This window comes from Lampetra fluviatilis, chromosome 4 (assembly GCF_964198595.1).
Source record: "Lampetra fluviatilis chromosome 4, kcLamFluv1.1, whole genome shotgun sequence".
Taxonomy (NCBI): Eukaryota; Metazoa; Chordata; class Hyperoartia; order Petromyzontiformes; family Petromyzontidae; genus Lampetra; species Lampetra fluviatilis.
In genome coordinates this window covers 15,061,778-15,083,577 of record NC_136278.1, presented here as the reverse complement: position 1 = coordinate 15,083,577, position 21,800 = coordinate 15,061,778, and the positions used below count along the sequence as shown (strand labels likewise).

Genomic DNA, 21,800 nt, shown 5'->3' with positions numbered 1-21,800 from the left:
GACTCACACTCGTGCACACTGAGAGTCAGACTCACACTCGTACACACTGAGAGTCAGACTCACACTCGTACACACACTGAGTCAGACTCACACTCGTACATACACTGAGTCAGACTCACACTCGTACACACTGAGAGTCAGACTCACACTCGTGCACACTGAGAGTCAGACTCACACTCGTACACACTGAGAGTCAGACTCACACTCGTACACACTGAGTCAGGCTCACACTCGTACACACTGATAGTCAGACTCAAACTCGTGCACACTGAGAGACAGACTCACACTCGTGCACACTGAGAGTCAGACTCACACTCGTGCACACTGAGAGTCAGACTCACACTCGTACACACACTGAGTCAGAGTCACACTCGTACACACACTGAGTCAGAGTCACACTCGTACACACTGAGAGTCACTCACACTCGTACACACACTGAGAGTCAGAGTCACACTCGTACACACACTGAGAGTCAGACTCACACTCGTACACACTGAGTCAGGCTCACACTCGTACACACTGAGAGTCAGACTCACACTCGTACACACTGAGAGTCAGACTCACACTCGTACACACTGAGAGTCAGACTCACACTCGTATACACTGAGAGTCAGACTCACACTCGTGCACACTGAGAGTCAGAGTCACACTCGTACACACTGAGAGTCAGACTCACACTCGTACACACTGAGAGTCAGACTCACACTCGTACACACTGAGTCAGGCTCACACTCGTACACACTGAGTCAGACTCACACTCGTACACACTGAGAGTCAGACTCATACTCGTGCACACTGAGAGTCAGAGTCACACTCGTACACACACTGAGTCAGAGTCACACTCGTACACACACTGAGAGTCAGAGTCACACTCGTACACACTGAGAGTCAGAGTCACACTCGTACACACACTGAGTCAGAGTCACACTCGTACACACACTGAGAGTCAGACTCACACTCGTACACACTGAGTCAGGCTCACACTCGTACACACTGAGAGTCAGACTCACACTCGTACACACTGAGAGTCAGAGTCACACTCGTACACACTGAGAGTCAGACTCACACTCGTACACACTGAGCGTCAGACTCACACTCGTACACACTGAGAGTCAGACTCACACTCGTACACACTGAGTCAGGCTCACACTCGTACACACTGAGAGTCAGACTCACACTCGTGCACACTGAGAGTCAGAGTCACACTCGTACACACTGAGAGTCAGACTCACACTCGTACACACTGAGAGTCAGACTCACACTCGTACACACTGAGTCAGGCTCACACTCGTACACACTGAGTCAGACTCACACTCGTACACACTGAGAGTCAGACTCACACTCGTGCACACTGAGAGTCAGAGTCACACTCGTACACACACTGAGTCAGTCACACTCGTACACACTGAGAGTCAGACTCACACTCGTACACACTGAGAGTCAGACTCACACTCGTACACACTGAGAGTCAGACTCACACTCGTACACACTGAGAGTCAGACTCACACTCGTACACACAGAGTCACTCACACTCGTGCACACTGAGAGTCAGAGTCACACTCGTACACACTGAGAGTCAGACTCACACTCGTGCACACTGAGAGTCAGACTCACACTCGTACACACACTGAGTCAGAGTCACACTCGTACACACACTGAGTCAGACACACTCGTACACACACTGAGAGTCAGACTCACACTCGTACACACTGAGAGTCAGACTCACACTCGTACACACTGAGTCAGGCTCACACTCGTACACACTGAGAGTCAGACTCACACTCGTACACACTGAGAGTCAGAGTCACACTCGTACACACTGAGAGTCAGACTCACACTCGTACACACTGAGTCAGACTCACACTCGTAGACACTGAGAGTCAGACTCACACTCGTACACACTGAGTCAGGCTCACACTCGTACACACTGAGAGTCAGACTCACACTCGTGCACACTGAGAGTCAGAGTCACACTCGTACACACTGAGAGTCAGAGTCACACTCGTACACACTGAGAGTCAGACTCACACTCGTACACACTGAGTCAGGCTCACACTCGTACACACTGAGTCAGACTCACACTCGTACACACTGAGAGTCAGACTCACACTCGTGCACACTGAGAGTCAGAGTCACACTCGTACACACACTGAGTCAGTCACACTCGTACACACTGAGAGTTCAGACTCACACTCGTACACACTGAGAGTCAGACTCACACTCGTACACACTGAGAGTCAGACTCACACTCGTACACACACTGAGTCAGACTCACACTCGTACACACACTGAGTCAGACTCACACTCGTACACACTGAGAGTCAGACTCACACTCGTGCACACTGCGAGTCAGACTCACACTCGTACACACTGAGAGTCAGACTCACACTCGTACACACTGAGTCAGGCTCACACTCGTACACACTGAGAGTCAGACTCAAACTCGTGCACACTGAGAGACAGACTCACACTCGTGCACACTGAGAGTCAGACTCACACTCGTACACACAGAGTCACTCACACTCGTGCACACTGAGAGTCAGAGTCACACTCGTACACACTGAGAGTCAGACTCACACTCGTGCACACTGAGAGTCAGACTCACACTCGTACACACACTGAGTCAGAGTCACACTCGTACACACACTGAGTCAGACACACTCGTACACACACTGAGAGTCAGACTCACACTCGTACACACTGAGAGTCAGACTCACACTCGTACACACTGAGTCAGGCTCACACTCGTACACACTGAGAGTCAGACTCACACTCGTACACACTGAGAGTCAGAGTCACACTCGTACACACTGAGAGTCAGACTCACACTCGTACACACTGAGTCAGACTCACACTCGTAGACACTGAGAGTCAGACTCACACTCGTACACACTGAGTCAGGCTCACACTCGTACACACTGAGAGTCAGACTCACACTCGTGCACACTGAGAGTCAGAGTCACACTCGTACACACTGAGAGTCAGAGTCACACTCGTACACACTGAGAGTCAGACTCACACTCGTACACACTGAGTCAGGCTCACACTCGTACACACTGAGTCAGACTCACACTCGTACACACTGAGAGTCAGACTCACACTCGTGCACACTGAGAGTCAGAGTCACACTCGTACACACACTGAGTCAGTCACACTCGTACACACTGCGAGTCAGACTCACACTCGTACACACTGAGAGTCAGACTCACACTCGTACACACTGAGTCAGGCTCACACTCGTACACACTGAGAGTCAGACTCAAACTCGTGCACACTGAGAGACAGACTCACACTCGTGCACACTGAGAGTCAGACTCACACTCGTACACACAGAGTCACTCACACTCGTGCACACTGAGAGTCAGAGTCACACTCGTACACACTGAGAGTCAGACTCACACTCGTGCACACTGAGAGTCAGACTCACACTCGTACACACACTGAGTCAGAGTCACACTCGTACACACACTGAGTCAGACACACTCGTACACACACTGAGAGTCAGACTCACACTCGTACACACTGAGAGTCAGACTCACACTCGTACACACTGAGTCAGGCTCACACTCGTACACACTGAGAGTCAGACTCACACTCGTACACACTGAGAGTCAGAGTCACACTCGTACACACTGAGAGTCAGACTCACACTCGTACACACTGAGTCAGACTCACACTCGTAGACACTGAGAGTCAGACTCACACTCGTACACACTGAGTCAGGCTCACACTCGTACACACTGAGAGTCAGACTCACACTCGTGCACACTGAGAGTCAGAGTCACACTCGTACACACTGAGAGTCAGAGTCACACTCGTACACACTGAGAGTCAGACTCACACTCGTACACACTGAGTCAGGCTCACACTCGTACACACTGAGTCAGACTCACACTCGTACACACTGAGAGTCAGACTCACACTCGTGCACACTGAGAGTCAGAGTCACACTCGTACACACACTGAGTCAGTCACACTCGTACACACTGAGAGTTCAGACTCACACTCGTACACACTGAGAGTCAGACTCACACTCGTACACACTGAGAGTCAGACTCACACTCGTACACACACTGAGTCAGACTCACACTCGTACACACACTGAGTCAGACTCACACTCGTACACACTGAGAGTCAGACTCACACTCGTGCACACTGCGAGTCAGACTCACACTCGTACACACTGAGAGTCAGACTCACACTCGTACACACTGAGTCAGGCTCACACTCGTACACACTGAGAGTCAGACTCAAACTCGTGCACACTGAGAGACAGACTCACACTCGTGCACACTGAGAGTCAGACTCATACTCGTGCACACTGAGAGTCAGACTCACACTCGTACACACACTGAGTCAGAGTCACACTCGTACACACACTGAGTCAGACACACTCGTACACACACTGAGAGTCAGACTCACACTCGTACACACTGAGAGTCAGACTCACACTCGTACACACTGAGTCAGGCTCACACTCGTACACACTGAGAGTCAGACTCACACTCGTACACACTGAGAGTCAGAGTCACACTCGTACACACTGAGAGTCAGACTCACACTCGTACACACTGAGTCAGACTCACACTCGTAGACACTGAGAGTCAGACTCACACTCGTACACACTGAGTCAGGCTCACACTCGTACACACTGAGAGTCAGACTCACACTCGTGCACACTGAGAGTCAGAGTCACACTCGTACACACTGAGAGTCAGAGTCACACTCGTACACACTGAGAGTCAGACTCACACTCGTACACACTGAGTCAGGCTCACACTCGTACACACTGAGTCAGACTCACACTCGTACACACTGAGAGTCAGACTCACACTCGTGCACACTGAGAGTCAGAGTCACACTCGTACACACACTGAGTCAGTCACACTCGTACACACTGAGAGTTCAGACTCACACTCGTACACACTGAGAGTCAGACTCACACTCGTACACACTGAGAGTCAGACTCACACTCGTACACACACTGAGTCAGACTCACACTCGTACACACACTGAGTCAGACTCACACTCGTACACACTGAGAGTCAGACTCACACTCGTGCACACTGCGAGTCAGACTCACACTCGTACACACTGAGAGTCAGACTCACACTCGTACACACTGAGTCAGGCTCACACTCGTACACACTGAGAGTCAGACTCAAACTCGTGCACACTGAGAGACAGACTCACACTCGTGCACACTGAGAGTCAGACTCACACTCGTACACACAGAGTCACTCACACTCGTGCACACTGAGAGTCAGAGTCACACTCGTACACACTGAGAGTCAGACTCACACTCGTGCACACTGAGAGTCAGACTCACACTCGTACACACACTGAGTCAGAGTCACACTCGTACACACACTGAGTCAGACACACTCGTACACACACTGAGAGTCAGACTCACACTCGTACACACTGAGAGTCAGACTCACACTCGTACACACTGAGTCAGGCTCACACTCGTACACACTGAGAGTCAGACTCACACTCGTACACACTGAGAGTCAGAGTCACACTCGTACACACTGAGAGTCAGACTCACACTCGTACACACTGAGTCAGACTCACACTCGTAGACACTGAGAGTCAGACTCACACTCGTACACACTGAGTCAGGCTCACACTCGTACACACTGAGAGTCAGACTCACACTCGTGCACACTGAGAGTCAGAGTCACACTCGTACACACTGAGAGTCAGAGTCACACTCGTACACACTGAGAGTCAGACTCACACTCGTACACACTGAGTCAGGCTCACACTCGTACACACTGAGTCAGACTCACACTCGTACACACTGAGAGTCAGACTCACACTCGTGCACACTGAGAGTCAGAGTCACACTCGTACACACACTGAGTCAGTCACACTCGTACACACTGCGAGTCAGACTCACACTCGTACACACTGAGAGTCAGACTCACACTCGTACACACTGAGTCAGGCTCACACTCGTACACACTGAGAGTCAGACTCAAACTCGTGCACACTGAGAGACAGACTCACACTCGTGCACACTGAGAGTCAGACTCACACTCGTACACACAGAGTCACTCACACTCGTGCACACTGAGAGTCAGAGTCACACTCGTACACACTGAGAGTCAGACTCACACTCGTGCACACTGAGAGTCAGACTCACACTCGTACACACACTGAGTCAGAGTCACACTCGTACACACACTGAGTCAGACACACTCGTACACACACTGAGAGTCAGACTCACACTCGTACACACTGAGAGTCAGACTCACACTCGTACACACTGAGTCAGGCTCACACTCGTACACACTGAGAGTCAGACTCACACTCGTACACACTGAGAGTCAGAGTCACACTCGTACACACTGAGAGTCAGACTCACACTCGTACACACTGAGTCAGACTCACACTCGTAGACACTGAGAGTCAGACTCACACTCGTACACACTGAGTCAGGCTCACACTCGTACACACTGAGAGTCAGACTCACACTCGTGCACACTGAGAGTCAGAGTCACACTCGTACACACTGAGAGTCAGAGTCACACTCGTACACACTGAGAGTCAGACTCACACTCGTACACACTGAGTCAGGCTCACACTCGTACACACTGAGTCAGACTCACACTCGTACACACTGAGAGTCAGACTCACACTCGTGCACACTGAGAGTCAGAGTCACACTCGTACACACACTGAGTCAGTCACACTCGTACACACTGAGAGTTCAGACTCACACTCGTACACACTGAGAGTCAGACTCACACTCGTACACACTGAGAGTCAGACTCACACTCGTACACACACTGAGTCAGACTCACACTCGTACACACACTGAGTCAGACTCACACTCGTACACACTGAGAGTCAGACTCACACTCGTGCACACTGCGAGTCAGACTCACACTCGTACACACTGAGAGTCAGACTCACACTCGTACACACTGAGTCAGGCTCACACTCGTACACACTGAGAGTCAGACTCAAACTCGTGCACACTGAGAGACAGACTCACACTCGTGCACACTGAGAGTCAGACTCATACTCGTGCACACTGAGAGTCAGACTCACACTCGTACACACACTGAGTCAGAGTCACACTCGTACACACACTGAGTCAGAGTCACACTCGTACACACACTGAGTCAGAGTCGCACTCGTACACACTGAGAGTCACTCACACTCGTACACACTGAGAGTCAGAGTCACACTCGTACACACACTGAGAGTCAGACTCACACTCGTACACACTGAGTCAGGCTCACACTCGTACACACTGAGAGTCAGACTCACACTCGTACACACTGAGAGTCAGAGTCACACTCGTACACACTGAGAGTCAGACTCACACTCGTATACACTGAGAGTCAGACTCACACTCGTACACACTGAGAGTCAGACTCACACTCGTACACACTGAGAGTCAGACTCACACTCGTGCACACTGAGAGTCAGAGTCACACTCGTACACACTGAGAGTCAGACTCACACTCGTACACACTGAGAGTCAGACTCACACTCGTACACACTGAGTCAGGCTCACACTCGTACACACTGAGTCAGACTCACACTCGTACACACTGAGAGTCAGACTCACACTCGTGCACACTGAGAGTCAGACTCACACTCGTACACACACTGAGTCAGACTCACACTCGTACACACTGAGAGTCAGACTCACACTCGTGCACACTGCGAGTCAGACTCACACTCGTACACACTGAGAGTCAGACTCACACTCGTACACACTGAGAGTCAGACTCACACTCGTACACACTGAGTCAGGCTCACACTCGTACACACTGAGAGTCAGACTCAAACTCGTGCACACTGAGAGACAGACTCACACTCGTGCACACTGAGAGTCAGACTCATACTCGTGCACACTGAGAGTCAGACTCACACTCGTACACACACTGAGTCAGAGTCACACTCGTACACACACTGAGTCAGAGTCGCACTCGTACACACTGAGAGTCACTCACACTCGTACACACTGAGAGTCAGAGTCACACTCGTACACACACTGAGAGTCAGACTCACACTCGTACACACTGAGTCAGGCTCACACTCGTACACACTGAGAGTCAGACTCACACTCGTACACACTGAGAGTCAGAGTCACACTCGTACACACTGAGAGTCAGACTCACACTCGTATACACTGAGAGTCAGACTCACACTCGTACACAGAGAGTCAGACTCACACTCGTACACACTGAGAGTCAGACTCACACTCGTGCACACTGAGAGTCAGAGTCACACTCGTACACACTGAGAGTCAGACTCACACTCGTACACACTGAGAGTCAGACTCACACTCGTACACACTGAGTCAGGCTCACACTCGTACACACTGAGTCAGACTCACACTCGTACACACTGAGAGTCAGACTCACACTCGTGCACACTGAGAGTCAGAGTCACACTCGTACACACACTGAGTCAGAGTCACACTCGTACACACACTGAGAGTCAGAGTCACACTCGTACACACTGAGAGTCAGAGTCACACTCGTACACACACTGAGTCAGACTCACACTCGTACACACACTGAGAGTCAGACTCACACTCGTGCACACTGAGAGTCAGAGTCACACTCGTACACACACTGAGTCAGACTCACACTCGTACACACTGAGTCAGACTCACACTCGTACACACTGAGTCAGGCTCACACTCGTACACACTGAGAGTCAGAGTCACACTCGTACACACACTGAGTCAGAGTCACACTCGTACACACTGAGAGTCAGACTCACACTCGTACACACTGAGAGTCTGACTCACACTCGTACACACTGAGAGTCACTCACACTCGTGCACACTGAGAGTCAGAGTCACACTCGTACACACTGAGAGTCAGACTCACACTCGTGCACACTGAGAGTCAGACTCACACTCGTACACACTGAGAGTCAGACTCACACTCGTACACACTGAGAGTCAGACTCACACTCGTACACACTGAGAGTCAGGCTCACACTCGTACACACTGAGAGTCAGACTCACACTCGTACACACTGAGTCAGGCTCACACTCGTACACACTGAGAGTCAGACTCACACTCGTGCACACTGAGAGTCAGACTCACACTCGTACACACTGAGAGTCAGACTCACACTCGTACACACTGAGTCAGGCTCACACTCGTACACACTGAGAGTCAGACTCACACTCGTACACACTGAGTCAGACTCACACTCGTACACACTGAGAGTCAGACTCACACTCGTACACACTGAGTCAGGTTCACACTCGTACACACTGAGAGTCACTCACACTCGTACACACTGAGAGTCAGACTCACACTCGTGCACACTGAGAGTCAGACTCACACTCGTACACACTGAGAGTCAGACTCACACTCGTACACACTGAGTCAGGCTCACACTCGTACACACTGAGAGTCAGACTCACACTCGTACACACTGAGTCAGACTCACACTCGTACACACTGAGAGTCAGACTCACACTCGTACACACTGAGTCAGGTTCACACTCGTACACACTGAGTCAGACTCACACTCGTACACACTGAGAGTCACTCACACTCGTACACACTGAGAGTCAGACTCACACTCGTACACACTGAGAGTCAGACTCACACTCGTACACACTGAGAGTCAGACTCACACTCGTACACACACTGAGTCAGACTCACACTCGTACACACACTGAGTCAGACTCACACTCGTGCACACTGAGAGTCAGACTCACACTCGTGCACACTGAGAGTCAGACTCACACTCGTACACACTGAGAGTCAGACTCACACTCGTACACACTGAGTCAGGCTCACACTCGTACACACTGAGTCAGACTCACACTCGTACACACTGAGAGTCAGACTCACACTCGTGCACACTGAGAGTCAGAGTCACACTCGTACACACACTGAGTCAGTCACACTCGTACACACTGAGAGTTCAGACTCACACTCGTACACACTGAGAGTCAGACTCACACTCGTACACACTGAGAGTCAGACTCACACTCGTACACACACTGAGTCAGACTCACACTCGTACACACACTGAGTCAGACTCACACTCGTACACACTGAGAGTCAGACTCACACTCGTGCACACTGCGAGTCAGACTCACACTCGTACACACTGAGAGTCAGACTCACACTCGTACACACTGAGTCAGGCTCACACTCGTACACACTGAGAGTCAGACTCAAACTCGTGCACACTGAGAGACAGACTCACACTCGTGCACACTGAGAGTCAGACTCACACTCGTACACACAGAGTCACTCACACTCGTGCACACTGAGAGTCAGAGTCACACTCGTACACACTGAGAGTCAGACTCACACTCGTGCACACTGAGAGTCAGACTCACACTCGTACACACACTGAGTCAGAGTCACACTCGTACACACACTGAGTCAGACACACTCGTACACACACTGAGAGTCAGACTCACACTCGTACACACTGAGAGTCAGACTCACACTCGTACACACTGAGTCAGGCTCACACTCGTACACACTGAGAGTCAGACTCACACTCGTACACACTGAGAGTCAGAGTCACACTCGTACACACTGAGAGTCAGACTCACACTCGTACACACTGAGTCAGACTCACACTCGTAGACACTGAGAGTCAGACTCACACTCGTACACACTGAGTCAGGCTCACACTCGTACACACTGAGAGTCAGACTCACACTCGTGCACACTGAGAGTCAGAGTCACACTCGTACACACTGAGAGTCAGAGTCACACTCGTACACACTGAGAGTCAGACTCACACTCGTACACACTGAGTCAGGCTCACACTCGTACACACTGAGTCAGACTCACACTCGTACACACTGAGAGTCAGACTCACACTCGTGCACACTGAGAGTCAGAGTCACACTCGTACACACACTGAGTCAGTCACACTCGTACACACTGCGAGTCAGACTCACACTCGTACACACTGAGAGTCAGACTCACACTCGTACACACTGAGTCAGGCTCACACTCGTACACACTGAGAGTCAGACTCAAACTCGTGCACACTGAGAGACAGACTCACACTCGTGCACACTGAGAGTCAGACTCACACTCGTACACACAGAGTCACTCACACTCGTGCACACTGAGAGTCAGAGTCACACTCGTACACACTGAGAGTCAGACTCACACTCGTGCACACTGAGAGTCAGACTCACACTCGTACACACACTGAGTCAGAGTCACACTCGTACACACACTGAGTCAGACACACTCGTACACACACTGAGAGTCAGACTCACACTCGTACACACTGAGAGTCAGACTCACACTCGTACACACTGAGTCAGGCTCACACTCGTACACACTGAGAGTCAGACTCACACTCGTACACACTGAGAGTCAGAGTCACACTCGTACACACTGAGAGTCAGACTCACACTCGTACACACTGAGTCAGACTCACACTCGTAGACACTGAGAGTCAGACTCACACTCGTACACACTGAGTCAGGCTCACACTCGTACACACTGAGAGTCAGACTCACACTCGTGCACACTGAGAGTCAGAGTCACACTCGTACACACTGAGAGTCAGAGTCACACTCGTACACACTGAGAGTCAGACTCACACTCGTACACACTGAGTCAGGCTCACACTCGTACACACTGAGTCAGACTCACACTCGTACACACTGAGAGTCAGACTCACACTCGTGCACACTGAGAGTCAGAGTCACACTCGTACACACACTGAGTCAGTCACACTCGTACACACTGAGAGTTCAGACTCACACTCGTACACACTGAGAGTCAGACTCACACTCGTACACACTGAGAGTCAGACTCACACTCGTACACACACTGAGTCAGACTCACACTCGTACACACACTGAGTCAGACTCACACTCGTACACACTGAGAGTCAGACTCACACTCGTGCACACTGCGAGTCAGACTCACACTCGTACACACTGAGAGTCAGACTCACACTCGTACACACTGAGTCAGGCTCACACTCGTACACACTGAGAGTCAGACTCAAACTCGTGCACACTGAGAGACAGACTCACACTCGTGCACACTGAGAGTCAGACTCATACTCGTGCACACTGAGAGTCAGACTCACACTCGTACACACACTGAGTCAGAGTCACACTCGTACACACACTGAGTCAGAGTCACACTCGTACACACACTGAGTCAGAGTCGCACTCGTACACACTGAGAGTCACTCACACTCGTACACACTGAGAGTCAGAGTCACACTCGTACACACACTGAGAGTCAGACTCACACTCGTACACACTGAGTCAGGCTCACACTCGTACACACTGAGAGTCAGACTCACACTCGTACACACTGAGAGTCAGAGTCACACTCGTACACACTGAGAGTCAGACTCACACTCGTATACACTGAGAGTCAGACTCACACTCGTACACACTGAGAGTCAGACTCACACTCGTACACACTGAGAGTCAGACTCACACTCGTGCACACTGAGAGTCAGAGTCACACTCGTACACACTGAGAGTCAGACTCACACTCGTACACACTGAGAGTCAGACTCACACTCGTACACACTGAGTCAGGCTCACACTCGTACACACTGAGTCAGACTCACACTCGTACACACTGAGAGTCAGACTCACACTCGTGCACACTGAGAGTCAGACTCACACTCGTACACACACTGAGTCAGACTCACACTCGTACACACTGAGAGTCAGACTCACACTCGTGCACACTGCGAGTCAGACTCACACTCGTACACACTGAGAGTCAGACTCACACTCGTACACACTGAGAGTCAGACTCACACTCGTACACACTGAGTCAGGCTCACACTCGTACACACTGAGAGTCAGACTCAAACTCGTGCACACTGAGAGACAGACTCACACTCGTGCACACTGAGAGTCAGACTCATACTCGTGCACACTGAGAGTCAGACTCACACTCGTACACACACTGAGTCAGAGTCACACTCGTACACACACTGAGTCAGAGTCGCACTCGTACACACTGAGAGTCACTCACACTCGTACACACTGAGAGTCAGAGTCACACTCGTACACACACTGAGAGTCAGACTCACACTCGTACACACTGAGTCAGGCTCACACTCGTACACACTGAGAGTCAGACTCACACTCGTACACACTGAGAGTCAGAGTCACACTCGTACACACTGAGAGTCAGACTCACACTCGTATACACTGAGAGTCAGACTCACACTCGTACACAGAGAGTCAGACTCACACTCGTACACACTGAGAGTCAGACTCACACTCGTGCACACTGAGAGTCAGAGTCACACTCGTACACACTGAGAGTCAGACTCACACTCGTACACACTGAGAGTCAGACTCACACTCGTACACACTGAGTCAGGCTCACACTCGTACACACTGAGTCAGACTCACACTCGTACACACTGAGAGTCAGACTCACACTCGTGCACACTGAGAGTCAGAGTCACACTCGTACACACACTGAGTCAGAGTCACACTCGTACACACACTGAGAGTCAGAGTCACACTCGTACACACTGAGAGTCAGAGTCACACTCGTACACACACTGAGTCAGACTCACACTCGTACACACACTGAGAGTCAGACTCACACTCGTGCACACTGAGAGTCAGAGTCACACTCGTACACACACTGAGTCAGACTCACACTCGTACACACTGAGTCAGACTCACACTCGTACACACTGAGTCAGGCTCACACTCGTACACACTGAGAGTCAGAGTCACACTCGTACACACACTGAGTCAGAGTCACACTCGTACACACTGAGAGTCAGACTCACACTCGTACACACTGAGAGTCTGACTCACACTCGTACACACTGAGAGTCACTCACACTCGTGCACACTGAGAGTCAGAGTCACACTCGTACACACTGAGAGTCAGACTCACACTCGTGCACACTGAGAGTCAGACTCACACTCGTACACACTGAGAGTCAGACTCACACTCGTACACACTGAGAGTCAGACTCACACTCGTACACACTGAGAGTCAGGCTCACACTCGTACACACTGAGAGTCAGACTCACACTCGTACACACTGAGTCAGGCTCACACTCGTACACACTGAGAGTCAGACTCACACTCGTGCACACTGAGAGTCAGACTCACACTCGTACACACTGAGAGTCAGACTCACACTCGTACACACTGAGTCAGGCTCACACTCGTACACACTGAGAGTCAGACTCACACTCGTACACACTGAGTCAGACTCACACTCGTACACACTGAGAGTCAGACTCACACTCGTACACACTGAGTCAGGTTCACACTCGTACACACTGAGAGTCACTCACACTCGTACACACTGAGAGTCAGACTCACACTCGTGCACACTGAGAGTCAGACTCACACTCGTACACACTGAGAGTCAGACTCACACTCGTACACACTGAGTCAGGCTCACACTCGTACACACTGAGAGTCAGACTCACACTCGTACACACTGAGTCAGACTCACACTCGTACACACTGAGAGTCAGACTCACACTCGTACACACTGAGTCAGGTTCACACTCGTACACACTGAGTCAGACTCACACTCGTACACACTGAGAGTCACTCACACTCGTACACACTGAGAGTCAGACTCACACTCGTACACACTGAGAGTCAGACTCACACTCGTACACACTGAGAGTCAGACTCACACTCGTACACACTGAGAGTCAGACTCACACTCGTACACACTGAGAATCAGACTCACACTCGTACACACTGAGAGTCAGACTCACACTCGTACACACTGAGAATCAGACTCACACTCGTACACACTGAGAGTCAGACTCACACTCGTACACACTGAGTCAGGCTCACACTCGTACACACTGAGAGTCAGACTCACACTCGTACATACTGAGTCAGGCTCACACTCGTACACACTGAGAGTCAGACTCACACTCGTGCACACTGAGAGTCAGAGTCACACTCGTACATACTGAGTCAGGCTCACACTCGTACACACTGAGAGTCAGACTCACTCGTGCACACTGAGAGTCAGAGTCACACTCGTACACACACTGAGTCAGACTCACACTCGTGCACACTGAGAGTCAGACTCACACTCGTGCACACTGAGAGTCAGACTCACACTCGTACACACTGAGAGTCAGGCTCACACTCGTACACACACTGAGTCAGGCTCACACTCGTACACACTGAGAGTCAGACTCACACTCGTACACACTGAGAGTCAGACTCACACTCGTGCACACTGAGAGTCAGACTCACACTCGTACACACTGAGAGTCAGACTCACACTCGTACACACTGAGAGTCAGACTCACACTCGTACACACTGAGTCAGGCTCACACTCGTACACACTGAGAGTCAGACTCACACTCGTACACACTGAGTCAGACTCACACTCGTACACACTGAGAGTCACTCACACTCGTACACACTGAGAGTCAGACTCACACTCGTACACACTGAGAGTCAGACTCACACTCGTACACACTGAGAGTCAGACTCACACTCGTACACACTGAGTCAGGCTCACACTCGTACACACTGAGAGTCAGACTCACACTCGTGCACACTGAGAGTCAGACTCACACTCGTACATCCTGAGTCAGGCTCACACTCGTACACACTGAGAGTCAGACTCACACTCGTACACATTGAGAGTCACTCACACTCGTACACACTGAGAGTCAGACTCACACTCGTACACACTGAGAGTCAGTCACACTCGTACACACTGAGAGTCAGACTCACACTCGTACACACTGAGTCAGACTCACTCGTGCACACTCTGAGCCACTTCATTATCAAGAAAGTACAAGCCAGCAGCACTTCTATCGCTGCGAACCCATGGGTAACAGAACGTGCAACTTACATGACAGTGAAACACTCCGTGTGTACGAGTAGCAATCATTGGGAATCCAATGAGGCCGCTGCCGCGCCGCGTGGGTGTGCGGGGCTTACGGTCAGCAGGCAGCGCTCCCAGTCCATAAAGCCGTGCAAGCCCTTGGCCTTCTCGATCAGCTCCGGCCCCTGTGGAAGTGAAGCATCATCACGACCCGAGAGCCACGTCAATCCACCAACGCGAGGGGACCCCCAGTTGAGGGAGATTTACCCTGTGGGGGTTCGTGCTGCCCCAGACTGCAACTCAACATTTTTGTGTGAAGGCAAATTATAGACGTGTGTGGTGGTGTTAGTGCATGCGCGGTGTAGATCGACTCGGCATTAATTAGTACTTGGTGCGGTGTGTAAACGTGGGCATTGGGGAGACAAAGGCGGCCGGGCGTGGTGCTGGCCACCAATCCCCTCGTGCGCCGTTCCAGCCTCCATAGGTGCTCGCTAGCAGCACTTGCCCGAACGCTGTTGAGTCTACACGGGGGATCTTTGTCTGTGGTGCGTGCCTCGTGTAGGCAATTAAGCACAGTGCGCGTGTACACGTTGGAATTGGAGATGGTGTACTGTACTGTATGTGGTATAGGTTGTCAATAAACTAAACTATAAACACATTTTATTTTATTTTACCAGGTAAGACTCACTGAGCGATATAGCTATTTTCAGAAGCGACCTGGCCACAAATGAGCTAAAAAAAGTGGATAATCTCGTGGAAATTTAAAGCAGCCAAATACTCAAAACGTGTGACGTTGATTCTACATGTGGTGGGAAAAACCGGAGGACCCAATGAAAAATGCATGCGACCACAGGGAGAGACACGCAAACTACAATTATACACAGGCATCAGGGTCGTGATCAAACTCACGACCTCCTGCGTAGCAGGCGAGGTAGTTAACACCTCGCTACCGCGGCGCCCCTCTGTTGTTTACGTGGTGGTGGTACACGTGGTGGTGGTACAGGTGGTGGTGGTACAGGTGGTGGTGGTACAGGTGGTGGTGGTACAGGTGGTGGTGGTACAGGTGGTGGTGGTACAGGGTGGATGTACAGGGTGGTGGTGGTACAGGGTGGTGGTGGTACAGGGTGGTGGTGGTACAGGGTGGTGGTGGTACAGGTGGAGCGGTACACGGGTGGTGGTGGTACAGGGTGGTGGTGGTGGTACAGGGTGGTGGTGGTACAGGGTGGTGGTGGTACAGGTGGTGGTGGTACAGGTGGTGGTGATGGTACAGGTGGTGGTACAGGTGGTACAGGTGATGGTACAGGTGGTGGTGGTCCAGGTGGTGGTGGTACAGGTGGTGGTGGTGGTACAGGTGGTGGTGGTGGTACAGGTGGTGGTGGTGGTACAGGTGGTGGTGGTACAGGTGGTGGTGGTACAGGTGGTGGTGGTACAGGTGGTGGTGGTGGTACAGGTGGTGGTGGTGGTACAGGTGGTGGTGGTGGTACAGGTGGTGGTGGTGGTACAGGTGGTGGTGGTGGTACAGGTGGTGGTGGTGGTACAGGTGGTGGTGGTGGTACAGGTGGTGGTGGTACAGGTGGTACAGGTGGTGGTGGTACAGGTGGTACAGGTGGTGGTGGTACAGGTGGTAGTGGTACAGGTGGTACAGGTGGTGGTGGTACAGGTGGTACAGGTGGTACAGGTGGTACAGGTGGTGGTGGTGGTACTACATGTGGTGGTACATGTGGTGGTGGTGGTGGTACATGTGGTGGTGGTACATGTGGTGGTGGTGGTACATGTGGTGGTGGTGGTGGTACATGTGGTGGTGGTGGTGGTACATGTGGTGGTGGTGGTGGTACATGTGGTGGTGGTGGTGGTACATGTGGTGGTGGTACATGTGGTGGTGGTGGTGGTACATGTGGTGGTGGTGGTGGTACATGTGGTGGTGGTGGTGGTACATGTGGTGGTGGTGGTGGTACATGTGGTGGTGGTGGTGGTACATGTGGTGGTGGTGGTGGTACATGTGGTGGTGGTGGTGGTACATGTGGTGGTGGTGGTGGTACATGTGGTGGTGGTACATGTGGTGGTGGTGGTGGTGGTGGTACATTGGTGGTGGTGGTGGTACATTGGTGGTGGTGGTGGTACATTGGTGGTGGTGGTGGTACATTGGTGGTGGTGGTGGTACATTGGTGGTGGTGGTGGTACATTGGTGGTGGTGGTGGTACATTGGTGGTGGTGGTGGTACATTGGTGGTGGTGGTGGTACATTGGTGGTGGTGGTGGTACATTGGTGGTGGTGGTGGTACATTGGTGGTGGTGGTGGTACATTGGTGGTGGTGGTGGTACATTGGTGGTGGTGGTGGTACATTGGTGGTGGCGGTGGTACATTGGTGGTGGCGGTGGTACATTGGTGGTGGCGGTGGTACATTGGTGGTGGCGGTGGTACATTGGTGGTGGTGGTGGTACATTGGTGGTGGTGGTGGTACATTGGTGGTGGTGGTGGTGGTACATTGGTGGTGGTGGTGGTACATTGGTGGTGGTGGTGGTACATTGGTGGTGGTGGTGGTACATTGGTGGTGGTGGTGGTACATGTGGTGGTGGTGGTACATGTGGTGGTGGTGGTACATGTGGTGGTGGTGGTACATGTGGTGGTGGTGGTACATGTGGTGGTGGTGGTACATGTGGTGGTGGTACATGTGGGGCGTGCACGATCTCTGTGGAGGGGGAGCGGTGCCGAAGTGGTCGGTGCACTGCGCGACGAATCCGGCGACCTGAACCATCCCCACTGACGGCCAACATCGCTGCCGAATAGCTCAGCCAGTCCTCGACTTCCCCTCGGGCGACACGGCCCTGACAGGAGTAGCTCGGTGCAGTGAGTACGGGATACACCCAGCGACTCGTGCGCCGTTCCAGGCCTCGTAGGCGCTACAGCTGCAGCAGCCTCTCGCTCACAGCAAGCGAGAGGCTGCGTGGGCTCCACGGGGGCGCTTTGTGCAGGAGGCGGTCGGACTCACGGGCCGCATGGCCAGGTGGTAGGTGTTGCCCAGGCAGATGCCGCAGCCGAGACGACGCAGCTGTCGCGCGGTGAGCCCCTTGAGGGTGCCCTGCGTGCCCACCGGCATGAACACGGGCAGCGCCACAGGGCCGTGGGGGGCCACGAGCGTGGCGGCGCGGGCGCCGCTCCAGCGGCACTCGGCCACGACGCGCAGAGACAGCGGCATTGGCATCGCGAGTACAGTGAGACCCTGTGCGAGTACAGTGTGCGTGCCGACGTCACGCGAGTAGGGCGTGGCCTCGCGAGTAGGGCGTGGCCTCGCGAGTAGGGCGTGGCCTCGCGCGTAGGGCGTGGCCTCGCGAGTAGGGCGTGGCCTCGCGAGTAGGGCGTGGCCTCGCGCGTAGGGCGTGGCCTGGCGAGTAGGGCGTGGCCTCGTGAGTAGGGCGTGGCACGAACACGCCCCCCTACAACAACCACCATTCGCCACTAAGTGGCGGTGACGTCACCACGACGCTTGTGGCAGGCTAGGTGCACGTTGAGGCCACGTGAAGTGTCGAACACCCGCTGGCAAGGAGGTCACGCTGCAGACCCAGCGGGTGCCACGGGTCGACTGATCCGGCCCATGGCTTCCAATAACTCCAGGTCAGGTGCCAGCATCATGACGACGGTCACGCCCCTCCCCCCACGCAGAGTCAAGTGGGTCCTGGCCGGCACGTGGCGACCTGCTCCATCGTGCGGCCGATGCAGATTGCAGGCGGACGGTTGCGGTTTCCCATGGGGGTGACCACGAGCCTGATGACTGCATCACAGGTGGCGGAGTGAGTCGCTCTGATGAGGCCGCCTCCGTGTTTGCGAACCGGGCAATTGAGTCATCCTGCATGGAGTGTTCTGGGCGACGATGGCCACCCACCCACCAGTTTTTAATTTTAATCAATTGTCCGCATCTGCTGCCATGGTTTGGTGCGGATGCAGTTTACAACTAGACAATTTAGACGACTCTCTTGAAATAACAGTTAACATTGACAAAAACAATGTCTACATCTGATTGGGAACATGTAAACATGACAGCCTCTTCAGCCGCCTCAATGTCAGCGAAATGCAAAGATCACCTGATTTCCAAGTTCAATCTTTCCAAGAAGAAGCCAGATCCACACATTAAAAAAGTTAGACGTTGACAAGATTGTTATCAGAGTAACAGTCCAATTTACCAGAGCCTAAAATCGGTTCTAGCTAAAGGGTTGAATTTCGCAGTCACCCATAAACACATCCAAGTTAATATCATTGCCCAGGTCGACGTAGCCCTTCAGGGGTTGGGACACATTCCTGCAGACGTGGCAAGATCGAAAATCGCTGCGATCCTCCAAAACGCTAAGACACCTATTTGCAACATCAGTAAGGATGAGCGCTTTGAGCTTATGCAATTAAAAAAGAGAGATGACAGCCATCCTTTCAGTCGACAAGGGCAATGACACTGTCATCATGGACAAAACCACTTACAATAACAAAATTCAGGACCTACTTAATGATGGTAGCTCTACCAAAATCAAGAGATCCCGCCAACCACCTGGTTACGAAAACCAACAATATCACCGATCCGATATCTTTAATCGAACCAACCAAGCGGTTTTCCTTAAAACCCTCAGTTGATAGACCACCCAGATTGTATGGCTTACCAAAAATTAATAAAGGCACACCATTTCGTCCTATCGTCTCCACCATTTACTCACCCACCTACAAACTGGCCCGATTTCTGTCTTAAGACCTTACAACCATTCACTGGTAAGACCACCTCAGCTGTACTGAACTCAGCTCACTTGGTACCGTTAATTAAGGACATCTCACTATCTCCAGGTGATTTACTCGTTAATTTCGATGTAGTATCTTTGTTTACCCAAGTTCCTATGCCTGACACCATTGCAATCATTGAAGTTTTGGTCCTACAAGGACTGAATGCTGATGTACCAGCCCTGGTTAGACACTGCCTCACCAACACTTCACCTGGAATGGAACATTCTACAAACAAGTTGAAGGTACCCCAATGGGTTCTCCCTTATCTCCAGTTGAAGCCAATGTTTTCATGGAAATTTTTCAGATGCCATCCAGGCATCTACTCTACGTCTATGCTTGTGGAAGAGGTACGTAGATGACACGTTCATCATCTGGCCACATGTCCTACCAGCTCTGAACCAACTCTTCGACAACATCAATTCCATACACCCAGCCATCAAATTCACCATGGAGGTGGAAAAAGATGGCCAGTTACCATTCTTGGATGTTTTAATCGAAAAGAGACCAGATTGGCTCAATGGGACAGTCTACAGGAAAGCCACCCATACGGATGCCTACCTAAAACCTGACACCCACCACCATCCATCCCAAAATAATTCCCCCATCCAAACTGTATACCATAGAGCTCGTTGTATTTCCGACCATCACCACCTAGCTAGTGAACTGGAACACGTACACCAAGCCCTCAAGATGAATGGATATTCAAACTACACAATCCATAAAGTTATCACCCCAACGGTTAGGAAATAACCATCCGAGGACCCAATCAAAAACCATCACCTTGCCATACATAGCAGGAGTCACAAAAAATATTTCCAAAATCATGAGCAAACACTAGATCCAGGTTCAATTTGACACAGTACATAAAATTCGTGATCTGATCCCATCTGTGAAGGGTGTGATCTCTGACATGCAATACCCCGGCGTATACAAACTAACCTGTGCCTGCGGCAGTAGTTACATTGGGGAAACTAAGCAACATGTCTCGGACCGTGTTCGTGAACATAAGGCAGATCTGAAACACGGTAGGATAAATACCTCAGCCGTGGCTGATCATTATTTTAACGCGGTGGGCACACACGAAATTGATTTCTCCAAGACGAAGGTACTCTGCAAACCCACTAGCTATCAACAAAGATTCGTTCATGAAGCCATCCAGATATATAGACACAGACAATTTCAACCGAGAAGATGGGTACAAACTGAGCAATCATTGGAAGGACGTTATTAATC

The 21,800-nt window shown here is 51.7% G+C and overlaps 1 protein-coding gene across 1 annotated transcript in view; it reads right to left on the bottom strand.

Moving 5' to 3' along the window:
- The window catches only part of QTRT1 (queuine tRNA-ribosyltransferase catalytic subunit 1), a 94,965-nt gene extending 75,914 nt beyond the window's left edge, over positions 1–19,051 (bottom strand). The window contains exons 1-2 of the mRNA XM_078855672.1: positions 18,799–19,051; positions 15,926–15,994 (exon numbers count right to left, since the gene is read on the bottom strand). Of these exons, the coding sequence (XP_078711798.1) occupies positions 15,926–15,994; positions 18,799–19,011 (282 nt within the window). The 5' untranslated portion in view covers positions 19,012–19,051. The remainder of the gene's footprint in view (positions 1–15,925; positions 15,995–18,798) is intronic.
- Between the last annotated feature and the right edge of the window lie 2,749 nt (positions 19,052–21,800).